Here is a 13,142-nt window from a genome sequence, read left to right on the forward strand (position 1 = left end):
AGTGTCCAGTTCTGGCTCTGCCTTTCTCACATTCAGTTACTCCTTCCCTTCATTCTCCTCATTCCTCTTTGTTATAAACTAGTCTGCTGGGTAGGTTGTTTCTGTTCCATCAGCACGCCTCAAATTGCGCATGACTTTGCCGATGGGCTTGGGTTTGATGCAATCTGCTCCATCTCAGCCCAGTGTGGGGCTTGGGCTGTCCCAGTTTGAATAGATGTGGTGTTTCTCTGAGCCTGCAGTTGCTCCAGGGTTTCTCTGCCAGGCAGGTGTCACTGTGTCTATGGGGCACACATCTCTTGCTCCTGGCTGCTCCCTGTGTGTGGCACCCAAGGAGAGGCAGCTGCCCTGCTGTCCCCAGCCACAGTGCCCTCTGCTCTTCTGGGGATCATCCTGTTCCTGCCTTCCCTGCATGTTGGGACACAGAGGCCTCTCAAGGGACACTCGAGGTTTTCCTGAGTGTCCTACCCCTGGCTGCAGCCCCTCAGAGGCAGGCCCTGCTCCCGGGCTTGGTGCCTGTTTGGGGTTGTGCCTGTCCTGGTCACGCTGCTGCCAGCAGAGCCTGTCACACCCTGGGAGCAGCTCCTGCAGCCGCGGCTCCGGCACCTCCGGCTGTCGGGAACGGGAGCAGCCACTTGTGCAGGGAAGTTCCTGCAGTGTGGGAAAGCCCTGCAGGTGCCAGGCCCAGGCAGGGAGGGGGCACTGAGCTGCAAACAGACCCCAGGGCCAAGGCAGCTGGAGCAGAGCCCAAAGGAAGGACTTGCTGGCAGGACTTGGTGTGGTGCAGCACGAGGGGCTCCTCACCACAGTCAGAAAACCTAAACTCCCAGGGAGCCAATGCCAGCACTCCCGTGGGAGATGGAGCATCCAGGACAATTGTCTTGGCAGGTGTTGGCAGGTTCATCTGTGGGAGCAGGGGAGGGTTTGTTTTCTGGGAGCAGTTGCAGTGTGCAGTCAGGGCTCCGCTTCACCAGTCCTTGAGTCATCCCAGCTTAAGTGCAGGGGAGGAGAAGAATGGCTCAGCAGCTGTGTGCAGGCACAGGCACTGCCAGCAGCACAGCTGGAAAGGAAGAAGGGTCAGGCAGGTCCCACTGTTGTGCTTTGCATAAGCTGAGCCCATGAGGTGAGGAGTGGGAGCTTTCTAAAGTCTGGGCTCTGGGGCTTGCTCAGTCCTTGTGTTCAGGAGTGTTGGCAGGGGTTTTCCTCCTGTGCCCTTTCTCCAGCTGTCACAGTTACTGTCTCTGAGTTTCCCCAACCCAAACCTGTCTGGTTGGGGTTTCAGTAAATTTCAGATGCTATTTTTTGCCACCTCTACCTTTCTGTGTGCGTGAAAAACAGCACTCCCAGCTCCCTTGCTATGTTTGGGGAATGTGGGCAATTTAGCAAATACAAGATGGGCAGTGCCTAAAAGCAACCACGTAGCCAAAATAAAACATGGGTAGGATGTGAGTACTCCATATGGGATGTGGGTCAGTGATGGGCTGATCACACTGGGACCTGGCATGTGGGAAGCAGTACGTGCACTGGCAGGTCATAAACAAGTTATGCTGCTGTTACGGAGACGTGCAATTTCTTTAATTCTAGGTTAGCTTTAAGCTGCTGCAGGCTACTTTTGGAGAGGGTACATGAGCAATCCCATGGTGTGTGTGGCCCCCAAAGATCCCTCATTGCTTTTCATCAGGCAGCTATTGACACGGGTTCTGGCTCTGCAGACTTAGTTAATTACTCTGCTTCCTGAAATTCCTACTGCAAGATGAAGGTGGATTTAGGGCTGTTTTGCTTCTTCTGAAACAGCTCTAAACCAGAGCTAGAAAAGTCCAGCAGAAACAGACAGTACTAAAAAACCTGGTATCAGACAAGGCCTCCATGGCACAGGCTCTGCAGTGGGGCAGAGGCAGTGCAGAAAGCTGCCATCCTTATCCAGCAGCCCTGGGGTGTGTGCTGTGGTTGGTTTGTCATGGGGATGTCAGTACAGATTAGGGTTTCTCCTTCTTTCCAAGCCCCCAACATGCAGAGAGCCAGGAGTGTTCCCACAGTCTATTTCTGGATGTCTCTCAGCCCAGCTGCAGGGTTGAGTTGTGATTTGTGGGGCAGGAAGGCCTGTGGAGTTCTCCTAAACTACTGCTGTGCTGCTTGGAAAGGGCCCTTCTGTAATTGCAGCCTGTGCCGTGGCTTACAGGAACTGGAAATGCAAACCCAAGGGGCAAAGTCAAACCTGAACGATCTCTTTGTGTGCTTCTTGAAGGAAAGGTCCACAGGAGCTTTGTTGTGGAGCCATGGAGGTTCTGCTGCAGTCTCACCTTGGCTGTGCTGGTGTGTGTGGCAGCAGAAACATTGTCCCTTTCCTGGGAGGCAGCAGGCAGGTCCTGGATGTACCAAACCTGCACCAGGGCAGCAGTGCTGCTCCTCTGTGCTCAAAACCTGCACCAGGACAGCAGTGCTGCTGCTCTGTGCTCCAGACCTGCCCCAGGACAGCAGTGCTGCTGCTGTGTGCTCCAGACCTGCACCAGGACAGCAGTGCTGCTGTTCTGTGCTCCAGACCTGCACCAGGGCAGCAGTGCTGCTGTGTGCTCCAGACCTGCCCCAGGACAGCAGTGCTGCTGCTCTGTGCTCCAGACCTGACCCAGGGCAGCAGTGCTGCTGCTCTGTGCTGAAAACCTGCACCAGGACAGCAGTTCTGCTGCTCTGTGCTGAAAACCTGCCCCAGGACAGCAGTGCTGCTGCTCTGTGCTCCAGACCTGCCCCAGGACAGCAGTGCTGCTGCTCTGTGCTCCAAACCTGAGCTAGGACATCAGTGCTGCTGTTCTGTGCTCCAGACCTGCCCCAGGACAGCAGTGCTGCTGCTCTGTGCTCCAGACCTGCACCAGGACAGCAGTGCTGCTGTTCTGTGCTCCAGACCTGCACCAGGGCAGCAGTGCTGCTGTGTGCTCCAGACCTGCCCCAGGACAGCAGTGCTGCTGCTGTGTGCTCCATGTGAAATGGGCACCATGTTCTAGGCCAAAACCAAAAGGAAATTTTTCTTCCAAGCCCAACCCCAGGTTATCCTTGAAGCCTCGCTGACTTCATGGATTGAAAGACTGACCTAGAAATCAGTGCTGCTTTGCCTTGTTTGGGGTTACTCAGAGGCATTTGACTGTGCTGCTGGGAGCTGGTGAGAACAGGTACTTGCTCCTGCTGTGTCCATGCAGCCATGGCTCTGGCTCTGTGCTGTCCCTGCCCATTGCTGTGTCTGTGCTGCAGCGAGGCCCTTTGCTGGCACTGGGACTCTGAGCAGCCAGTGCTGTGGCTCTGAGGCTCTCCTGGCGTGGTGGCAGGCGAGGCAGAGCCAGCCCTGTGTGCTGGCACAGAGAGGATGAGTGTGTCTCTGGCCTCACAGCTGCAGCCTGCCCTGAAGAAGGTTCAGGCTGCCAGTGGTGGTGAGGATAATGGAGTGTGTCCACGGCAACGTGGCCTTCTTCCTCCCAGCGTGGTGTCTGAGCAGAGGGGACAGAGAGGGCTGAGCCCCAGGCAGGGTCTGCTGCACAGGGAGAACCAGGGGCTGGTGGGTGCTGTCGCCCATCAGGAAACTGATGCAAGGAGAGGAGAAGAGGAGGGTGAGGTGAGGTGAAGCTGGCAGCAGGAGTGGAAATACTGGGTTGAATCTCCAGCCCTGGTTCTCTTGGATGCCTTGTCCTACTCAGCACCAGCTCCGGGACTGTAGCCAGGGTGGTGAGTCTTGTCTACCCCGAGCATCTGCTGCGTGGCAGGAGGGAGCACCAAGCCCTTCTGGCTGCCTTGCCCTGCCAGTGCCTGTGGGCAGCACTGTGAGGCCAGCAGGGACTGTCCCTGGGGTGGCAGAGAGCAGCTGTGGCTGCCCAGCCTGGGCACCATGGCTTGGCAGCACTGAGAGCGAGCACTGCCCTCGGCTGCTGCCAGGTGCAGGTTCAGGGTGCTGTCCTCGAGGGAACCTCTTGGAAGCTGCACCTCAGTTTATTTGTGAATTGGAGGCAGAGACAAAGGTTGGATGGATGATCCTGTGGCAGTGCAGTGCTGGGGATTAATTGGCTCACAGCTGTTCTGAGGTGTGAACTAAGAGTTGGTTGTTCACAGCGCGTTGGGGCCTGATTCTCATCCTGAGCTACATCACCATGCCTGCCAAAGTTTTTCTGCTGCCACACAGAAGGATGTGTTTCCAGCAAAGGCTTCCATGTAGAAGACTGAAAAAAATTAAATAAGAAGCAACTCCAAGCTTGGAATAGTGTTGCCAAGGAGAATGTTTACAAGGAAGCAGCCTGATAAACAAGGAAAATCGGTGAGTTTAAAGAGGTGAAATTGTAGTGTGGCAACAATTCCCAGCTTGTCAGAGCGTCACAGTGGTCACGGCCACTTCAGGCTGACTGCAGAATCTCCGTTTTTACAGGCAGCCTCAGGAAAGCAGGCTGGACTGAAAAAGTAACGGAATTATGTTCAACTTGTCTGAGTCACTGACCCTACATCTCCACAAGTTCTTTCAGGGCACTGCCGTGAAGGAGGACAGAAGAGGCTTCAGCTGAGAGGCGATCTGCCCTTTCTGGTCACCAAGGGTTTCAGATCTCCTCCCCTAGCCTCTCCCATTCTTTTGTACTTTCTCTGCTAATCCATCCAGTGCAGCATACACTGACAGGGGCAGGAGCTGGAAAGCTGCTCTGAAAGCCTCTGACTACTGCTGGACCAGCCACAGGCATGAACTTGAAAACCGTGCTTGTCCTCCTTGGTCTGGCCTTAGCCACAATCTTCGCCTTGGTCTGCGTGTTGCTGACCAGAGAAAGGACCCCCAGAAGCTGCCAGCACCTGCCCCCAGAGCAGGAGGACATCGAGGATGGCCAGAGCCTGGTGTTTGCTGACCTGACACCCGAGGAGATGTCCCAGGTGGTGCGGTACCTGCAGGGACACCTCGGGGTGCCGCTGGTGGAGGCCTCCCGTGCCAAACCCTCGGACAACTGCATCGCCTCCGTGGATCTGCAGGTCCCCGCCAAGGCAGAGGTGCTGCGGTTCCTGGACGGCGGCGGGGCTCGTCCCCCCCGGGAGGCTCTGGCTGTGCTGTACTTTGGGAAGCAGCCAGAGCCCAACATCAGCGAGTACGTGGTGGGGCCGCTGCCGGGGCCGGTGTACCACCGGGACGTGACGGTGCAGAAGTACGGGGGCAAGGTGCCCTACCACCGCAGGCCGACGCTGGCTGTTGAATACAAGCAGATTGGAGAATTTCTGAAGAGCCAAGTGTTTCCCTCGGCTCCAGCTTTCATGCAGCAGGTTATGGAGTATGATGGAACCAATCTTGCAGTTGTGACAGCTGCTCCCCGTGGATTCCAGTCTGGCGATCGGGTCACCTGGTTTGTCCTGTTTCAGAACGTGAGTGGGTTCTTTGTGCACCCGGTGGGGCTGGAGGTGCTGGTGGACCACAGCAGCCTGGACATCTCGCAGTGGGCGGTGAGCAGGGTGTTCTACAACGGGCAGTACTACAGGGACATGGTGCAGCTGGAGAGTGCCTACGTGCAGGGCCGGATCAGCGTGGAGAAGGTGAGGAAGGCGCCGCGGGACGGGGACTTCTCGTCCATGAGGCCTCGAGCGCCTGGGGCGGCGCAGTTCCCAGTGCAGTTTGAGCCACAGGGTCCCCGCTACAGCGTCAGGAAGAACCAGGTGGTGTTCCAGGGCTGGAGCTTTGCCTTTGGCATGAGCGTGAGCACAGGCCTGCGGCTGTTTGACATCCGACACAGGGGGGAGAGGGTTGCCTATGAGATCGGTGTGCAGGAGGCGCTGTCCGTGTACGGCTCCAACTGCCCGGGAGGGATGTCCACGCGCTACATGGACGGCAGCTTCGGCCTGGGCCGCTACGCCTCGCCCCTGGTGCGAGGGCTGGACTGCCCCTACCTGGCCACCTACGTGGACACACACTCTCTGTCGGACAGCCTGAGGCCCACGAAGAGGAAGGCTTCGCTCTGCATCTTTGAGCAGAACCTGGGCTCCCCTCTGAGGCGCCACTACTCCAACTTGCAGGCGCTCTACTACGGGGGGCTGGTCAACTCCGCTCTGGTCGTTCGGTCCATTGTCACCGTGGGCAACTACGACTACGTGTGGGACTTCATCTTCTACCAGAACGGGGCCCTGGAGGGCAAGGTGCAGGCCACGGGCTACCCCAGCTCATCCTTTCTCCACGGGGATGGCCTGAGATATGGCAATAGGCTTTGGGAGCACACCCTGGGTACGATCCACACCCATTTTGTCAACTATAAGGTGGACTTGGATGTCGGAGGTAGGTCTGGATCTTCTTTTAATGTCTGCCATTGTTCTGGTAAGCCCCAGAGCTTTGAGGTTGGCCTCCTTGTCCATACGGTCCCTAATATCTGACATCAGAACTCTGCTTCTTTATTCTCCTAACCTCTTCTTGCATTGCAAAATTATTTTTCGCTATATAAAAGTCTGTCAAGGTCATTGAGTGGAAAGCAGTGGGAATTTCTGGGAGCTGTGTGTTCAGCTCAGGGAAAGTATGAAAGGTAGCGGCTGGAAAATGTTTGTGTTTCCTTGAGGCCTCACGTCTGGCACGGTGTGTGTTGCCATAGGCATGGGCGGGCAGACAGGGAGGTGGCCCTGTCTGAGCACAGACAGAGTGAGCCTGCTTGCGCAGCGCCTGCTGCTGCTCCTGGCACTCCTTCTCCCTTGGGAAAATCCTCCTCGTGTCTCACTGCCCCATGTAAAGCAGGACAGCTGTCCTGGTGCTCCGTGGGGCTGAGCTCCTGCAGGTCTCTCCCCTTCTCTTGAGGAAACACTCGGGCATTGGATCCCGAGTTGAGGAGCCACCACAGTGACCCAGTGAGCTCCTGTAGTGAAGTCACAGTGTGGCACTGGATGTCTGCACAGCGTTATTTGAGCCCAGAGCAGCCCCCTGCTCACAGCGAAGTGCTGGCAGCCCCCCTGGAAGTTCAGGGATGCTCAGCCTCAGGGGCACCTCTGAGTCCCCCGGGAGGCGATGGCAGCACCTGCAGTCCGGGGACAGTGGGGCCACACACGGTGCCTGTTATTGAAAACCTCCTCTGTAAAAGGCAGAGGGAAAATGTTTTACATCTGCATGGGACCAAAGAGGTCGCTGGTGGGCAGCGGCTACATCTGAACCAGCCCAAAGAGAAACACAGCCCCAGGGATCCTGACTGTCTCCTGAATTGTGGAAAGTAACCTCAGAGCTATGTTGGTCAAGCTGCAGCTAACCCCAGAGCAAGAATGTGGTCCCAGCATGTGTCCTCCTGCAATACAGGGGTTTGTGTGGCCTTGAAAGGTGCTGCTGCTGTTGTTACGGTCAAAATCGGGGCTGATGGTGGTTCCCTCCTGCAAGCAAGGCTGGAGAATGTGCTAAAATACAGTTCCTGTTTGGGGGCAAGGCCCTTTTCTGTGACTTCAGTGCTCCTCTGCTTACAGAGCCTGAGCCCTGAGTGCTGTAAAGCTCTCTGGAGCAGGGTTGTGTAAATCTCAGACTTGTTCCCTGTGGTGAGAGGGGAGCCGTGCTCAGGCAGGAGGGCTCGGGGCCGTGCAGGGAGCTCGGGCAGCTCCCGCAGGAGCTGCACCTCCAGCGCCGGGGCACGGCTGGGCCACAGCCAAAGTGGCTCATTGCCCACACAGGTTCTTGGAGCCTGATCTGAGGCTGCTCTGGGGCTTGCAGGGAAAAGGGGCAATTATTGCCTAGTTGGAAGTGGGAAGGAAAACCTAATTCCTAAATTAACACAGATGCAAACGGAGTAAATGGCAGCAGTGCTGTGGTGGTTCTGGCCCCTCCTGGCTGTGCCTCAGACTCTCCCCAGCAGGAGAGCCCTGATCTCCAAAAATCCACCCTGTCTGGTGGGCCCTGATCTCCAAAATTCCATCCTTGCTGTCGGTGCGTGTCGCTGCCCTGCATGGGGCCAGGAGCCATGGCGGAGCCTTGCAGGAGCTGGTGGCCCTGCAGGAGCAGCTGCCTCACACCATTTCTGTCCAGGGCAGCTCTTGTGCAAAGATCACCTCTGCTGGAATGGGACAGGAGTGGTTCAGCAAGTGCTGCCCTTTCTCACCATGGAGCTGCCTCTGGTCTGCCCACAGCCAGAAGCAGGCTGGAGCTGCCAGGTCCCTTCCTTCAGGGCTGGGAAGGTCTTGGAGGCACCAGAGAATGGTGACAGGAAGAACTGGCATGTGGAGATGCTGGGAGCCAGCAGGTCTCGGGCTGTGCCAGCAGAGACCGGCCCCTCAGGGCAGTGGGGCTGGTCTGGGGGCACTGGGTGCAGAAGGACCAGGCTGGCTGAGCCTTCCCCCGTGGCATCACCACGATCCAAGAGGAGACAGAGGTGGAGCATCCTGGGAGACAGAGAAAGAAACAAAGGCCCCTGGGACAGATGAGACTGGGGCTCTTTGTGGTGTCACCCTGCAGCAGAGAAACCCATCAGTAGGTTGGTGATTGAGCCAGGTACTGGCTGCCAGGCTGGCTCCTTTGGTGCATCTGGGGTGGGGAGAAAACAAGCCAAACTGGCTGGGGCCTGTGATCTCCTCTCAGAGACCCACAGGACCTACAAGTTCCCTCCCCACCTCACAAGCGTTGCCATTACGCCCACGGTTGCAAATGAATAAAGAGCCTGGTCTGCAGGTGAGTGACGTGCTCTGGATCCTTCAGCCACCCTGCGAGTGCTGTCACTGCACCCGGCGTGATGAACCCCAGACTTCCCTACGTTCTCCTGGTCGGGGCCGCAGTGATAATCTTCATTCTCTCCTGCATGCTGCTGAGCAGGGGTGGGCGGTCGCCCAGCTGTGAATCCCAGCCCAGGGTTGAGGAGAAGACAGGATCCATGAGCCAGAGCCTGGTGTTTGCTGACCTGACACCCGAGGAGATGTCCCAGGTGGTGCGGTACCTGCAGGGACACCTCGGGGTGCCGCTGGTGGAGACCTCCCGTGCCAAACCCTCGGACAACTGCATCGCCTCCGTGGATCTGCAGGTCCCCGCCAAGGCAGAGGTGCTGCGGTTCCTGGACGGCGGCGGGGCTCGTCCCCCCCGGGAGGCTCTGGCTGTGCTGTACTTTGGGAAGCAGCCAGAGCCCAACATCAGCGAGTACGTGGTGGGGCCGCTGCCGGGGCCGGCGTACCACCGGGACGTGACGGTGCAGAAGTACGGGGGCAAGGTGCCCTACCACCGCAGGCCGACGCTGCGCAGCGAGTACGAGCAGCTGCGAGCGTTCCTGGAGACGAAGGCGTTTGCTGCAGCACCGACCTTCCTGCGAGAAGTCCTTGAGTATGACGGAACCAACGTGGCATTTCAGACCACAGTCCCTCATGGATTCCAGTCTGGCGATCGGGTCACCTGGTTTGTCCTGTTTCAGAACGTGAGCGGGTTCTTTGTGCACCCGGTGGGGCTGGAGGTGCTGGTGGACCACAGCAGCCTGGACATCTCGCAGTGGGCGGTGAGCAGGGTGTTCTACAACGGGCAGTACTACAGGGACATGGTGCAGCTGGAGAGTGCCTACGTGCAGGGCCGGATCAGCGTGGAGAAGGTGAGGAAGGCGCCGCGGGACGGGGACTTCTCGTCCATGAGGCCTCGAGCGCCTGGGGCGGCGCAGTTCCCAGTGCAGTTTGAGCCACAGGGTCCCCGCTACAGCGTCAGGAAGAACCAGGTGGTGTTCCAGGGCTGGAGCTTTGCCTTTGGCATGAGCGTGAGCACAGGCCTGCGGCTGTTTGACATCCGACACAGGGGGGAGAGGGTTGCCTATGAGATCGGTGTGCAGGAGGCGCTGTCCGTGTACGGCTCCAACTGCCCGGGAGGGATGTCCACGCGCTACATGGACGGCAGCTTCGGCCTGGGCCGCTACGCCTCGCCCCTGGTGCGAGGGCTGGACTGCCCCTACCTGGCCACCTACGTGGACACACACTCTCTGTCGGACAGCCTGAGGCCCACGAAGAGGAAGGCTTCGCTCTGCATCTTTGAGCAGAACCTGGGCTCCCCTCTGAGGCGCCACTACTCCAACTTGCAGGCGCTCTACTACGGGGGGCTGGTCAACTCCGCTCTGGTCGTTCGGTCCATTGTCACCGTGGGCAACTACGACTACGTGTGGGACTTCATCTTCTACCAGAACGGGGCCCTGGAGGGCAAGGTGCAGGCCACGGGCTACCCCAGCTCATCCTTTCTCCACGGGGATGGCCTGAGATATGGCAATAGGCTTTGGGAGCACACCCTGGGTACGATCCACACCCATTTTGTCAACTATAAGGTGGACTTGGACGTGGGAGGTAGGTCTGGATCTTGTCTCTGCTTTTTAAAAAGTTCTCTCCAAATACCTTTAGACTCAAAAAACTTTACTTTTTTGGTGGTTATATAGGTTTTCCTTTCCATTTGTGGGGCAGGGTGATGTGCTTGTAGTGGGGGGGTGGCAGAACTGCAGGAACAGTGAGAAGGCAGATAAAATCAGACTGTTACTGTTTATTCTGACAGGGAAGGTGTGGGCTTAGAAGTTTAGTTCATGTGAGAAAAAGAAAGGAATTTAGCTCCGCTGTGCGTGGATCTTCTTCTGTGGGGCTCAAGGCTTCACAGATGTCCATAGGTTCAGCTCTGAAATAGCTTTTATGAAAGCTGAGAATTCACATGTTAAAGGAACAGAACACAGAGGGGCTTCATGGTGGGACAGGCAGGAGGTGCTGGGGCATAATCCCTCTGCCAGACCTGCACAGGCACTGGCCATGAAATGCTCTCAGCAACTTTTTGCCACCTTGTCTCCAGACTGATTTGCTCCCATGCCACTCCTGTTGCTCCAAATCTTGGGCCCATGTCTCTTCTTTGTGGCAGGGCCTGAGAACAGCACAACACTGATCTTGTCTGTGATGTGCAAATGTGTGCAGCACCCAGGCTGCTCCAGGTGCCCCACTGTGCAGGATGAGCAGTACCAAAGCTCGTGCTCTACTTAATTAGACTATGCTTGCATGGGAGACAAACCTGTTCTCCTGCCCTGGGGTGAGGCTCATCCCTTGTCCCCTCTTGTCTCTCATAGCATCTGCTGCAGACTGGTGCTGCCCAGCTTGGACAAGTGTCCAGCCATAGTTCCACACATGGGTGTTGTCATGGCATGTGGAGCTGAGGAGCAGCAACTGCTCCTGGACTGGGTCGGTGCTCAGAGCCCAGGGTGCAGGGAGGGAGAACAGGGGGAGCAGGCACTCTGATGTCCTTGGGGAACAGGACACTGTGGGGACTCTCCTCAGTGACTTTGTTTTGGCTTCGCAGGGGTGAAAAACTCACTCGTGGCCCATGACATGGCATTTGAGATGACACGGGCTCCCTGGAGCCCAGAGCAGCAGATAGAGCGGCCACGACTCACCAAGAAAGTCCTGGACACAGAAGACCAGGCTGCCTTCCGGCTCCACTCCAAGATGCCCAGATACATCTACTTCGCTGCCAACAGCAAAAACAAGTGGGGCCACCAGCGCGGCTACAGGATCCAGATCAGCAGCTTTGCAGGGGACCACATCCCTGAGGCCAGTTCCATGGAGAGGGCCATCAGCTGGGCAAGGTCAGGCTGTTCTGGCTGGCATGGCAGGTTCTCAGAGACCCCCTCAGCCCTGCCAGCTGCAAAGGCATTGCTGGATGTCCCTTGATGGGAGGCACAGGGAAGTGCTCTTCTGGGTTTGCTCCATCCGAGCAGGCCTGTGCTCTGCAGACTTTCAGGAGCTGATTTAGCTCTGCCCTGCCTCGGGGGCTGCTCTCCTCTCTTTTCTTGTCCTCAGGTACCAGCTGGCTGTCACCCGGAGGAAGGAGGAGGAGCCCACCAGCACCAGCATCTACAACCAGAATGACCCCTGGACGCCCACTGTGGCCTTTGCTGACTTCATCAACAATGAGACCATCACCAACGAGGTAAGCTGGGGTCCCTGGGATGGAATTTAACACCCTGCCCAGGCTCAACGGGAACCCCAAGGAGCAGAGAGACTCCAGCACCACCCCTGGGACAATGGGCCCAGATTTGAGAGCAGCAGCCCAGAGGAAAGAGGAAATTTGGTTTGAGCATCCCCTTCTCTGTGTGTCTGCTTGGTACTTTGGTCAGAGAACATAGAGAGTGTGTGCAGAGCAGAAGCTTGTTTCTCCATGTGGAGAAATGCTGGCAAAATGTCATTAAAATCTCTGTGAGACCAGAGTGAGGCCATGGAGGTGAAGGCAAGGGCCCTTCTGCTGGGTGGATATCTGCTGCCATGGCTGTGGCAGGTCTTTGGGGAAGGGAGGAGCTCTTTCCCAGGAGAGGGAGGGCTTGGTGTGTGGGAATGCAGCCAGCTTTTGCCCGTTGAGGTCCCCCTCCTTCTCTTCTGTCACTCCCCACTGCCCCACATGTATTTTGGTCACTGCTGCTGCAGCTTCTGAAGTAATTCTGGGCTTGTGGCTCTTCCCTGTCTAGGACCTGGTTGCCTGGATAACTGCTGGCTTCCTCCATATTCCGCACTCTGAGGATATTCCCAACACTGTGACCGTGGGAAACTCGGTTGGTTTTCTCCTGAGGCCCTACAACTACTATGACATGGACCCCTCGATATACTCCCACGATGGTGTGTTTTTCACCAGCGAGCAGGACTTTACAGCATGTGAAATCAACCCTCTTGCCTGCTTGCCCAAAACTGCTTCTTGTTTGCCAAACTTCCCCCCATTCACCTATGATGGTTTTCGAAATATGAGCAGGCTTTAATGCTACAGGATGGTGAGATGTGGTCAGAGACACCAGGCTGACTGTTCTGTCTCCGATTTTCAGCTTTTTAGTGAAGTTGTCTCAATTTTCAGTTGTCCAGTGACTTCACATTTTATCATGGCTTTTGAAATAGTGCTCTCGAAAAGGGAAACGTGATTTTCCTAGTATGAGGTGAGATGGAAGTCTCTGTTATCTGTTAATTCCTGAATTTGAGTCTATTGCCAGAGGAAAGTCAGGAGAGGATCCTGTTCCTCTGCTGTAGAAGCAAGTGCTGTGTAGTGCATATCTCAGGTTAAAATAATGAAAATGGTGCTGGTCCAACTCTCTCAAGTGTCTCATTCTTACAACTTTCAGCAGCATCTCCTGGGGGATGATGCTGCTCTCTGCCATGTTTGCTGTGCCCACAAAGCAGCCCAGCAATGTGGCTCTGGGTGTTGTCAGGGCACGGGGACGTCCAGCTGGAGT

At 56.7% G+C, this 13,142-nt stretch overlaps 1 protein-coding gene and 1 pseudogene across 1 annotated transcript; both read left to right on the forward strand.

The window, feature by feature from the left end:
* The first annotated feature begins 4,550 nt into the window (after positions 1-4,550).
* On the forward strand, positions 4,551-6,506 carry LOC144247517 (amine oxidase [copper-containing] 3 pseudogene; annotated as a pseudogene).
* Positions 6,507-8,541: 2,035 nt separating this feature from the next.
* Positions 8,542-12,998, forward strand: LOC144247516 (amine oxidase [copper-containing] 3-like). Its single transcript, XM_077788417.2, has 4 exons — positions 8,542-10,245; positions 11,231-11,516; positions 11,731-11,860; positions 12,393-12,998. The coding sequence occupies exons 1-4, from the start codon at positions 8,676-8,678 to the stop codon at positions 12,675-12,677; spliced, it is 2,271 nt and encodes a 756-aa protein (XP_077644543.2). The 5' UTR covers positions 8,542-8,675; the 3' UTR covers positions 12,678-12,998.
* Positions 12,999-13,142: the final 144 nt, after the last annotated feature.

The sequence above is a fragment of the Lonchura striata genome, chromosome 27 (genome assembly GCF_050655825.1).
Source record: "Lonchura striata isolate lonStrDom1 chromosome 27, ASM5065582v1, whole genome shotgun sequence".
Classification (NCBI taxonomy): Eukaryota; Metazoa; Chordata; class Aves; order Passeriformes; family Estrildidae; genus Lonchura; species Lonchura striata.

Excerpts from the sequence above, each read along its gene's own strand:
- LOC144247516 (XM_077788417.2), top strand. The coding sequence starts at position 8,676 with ATGAACCCCAGACTTCCCTACGTTCTCCTGGTCGGGGCCGCAGTGATA. Across the intron at positions 11,517-11,730 it reads AGGGCCATCAGCTGGGCAAG|GTACCAGCTGGCTGTCACCC; the intron begins GTCAGGCTGTTC and ends TCTTGTCCTCAG. Across the intron at positions 11,861-12,392 it reads ATGAGACCATCACCAACGAG|GACCTGGTTGCCTGGATAAC; the intron begins GTAAGCTGGGGT and ends TTCCCTGTCTAG.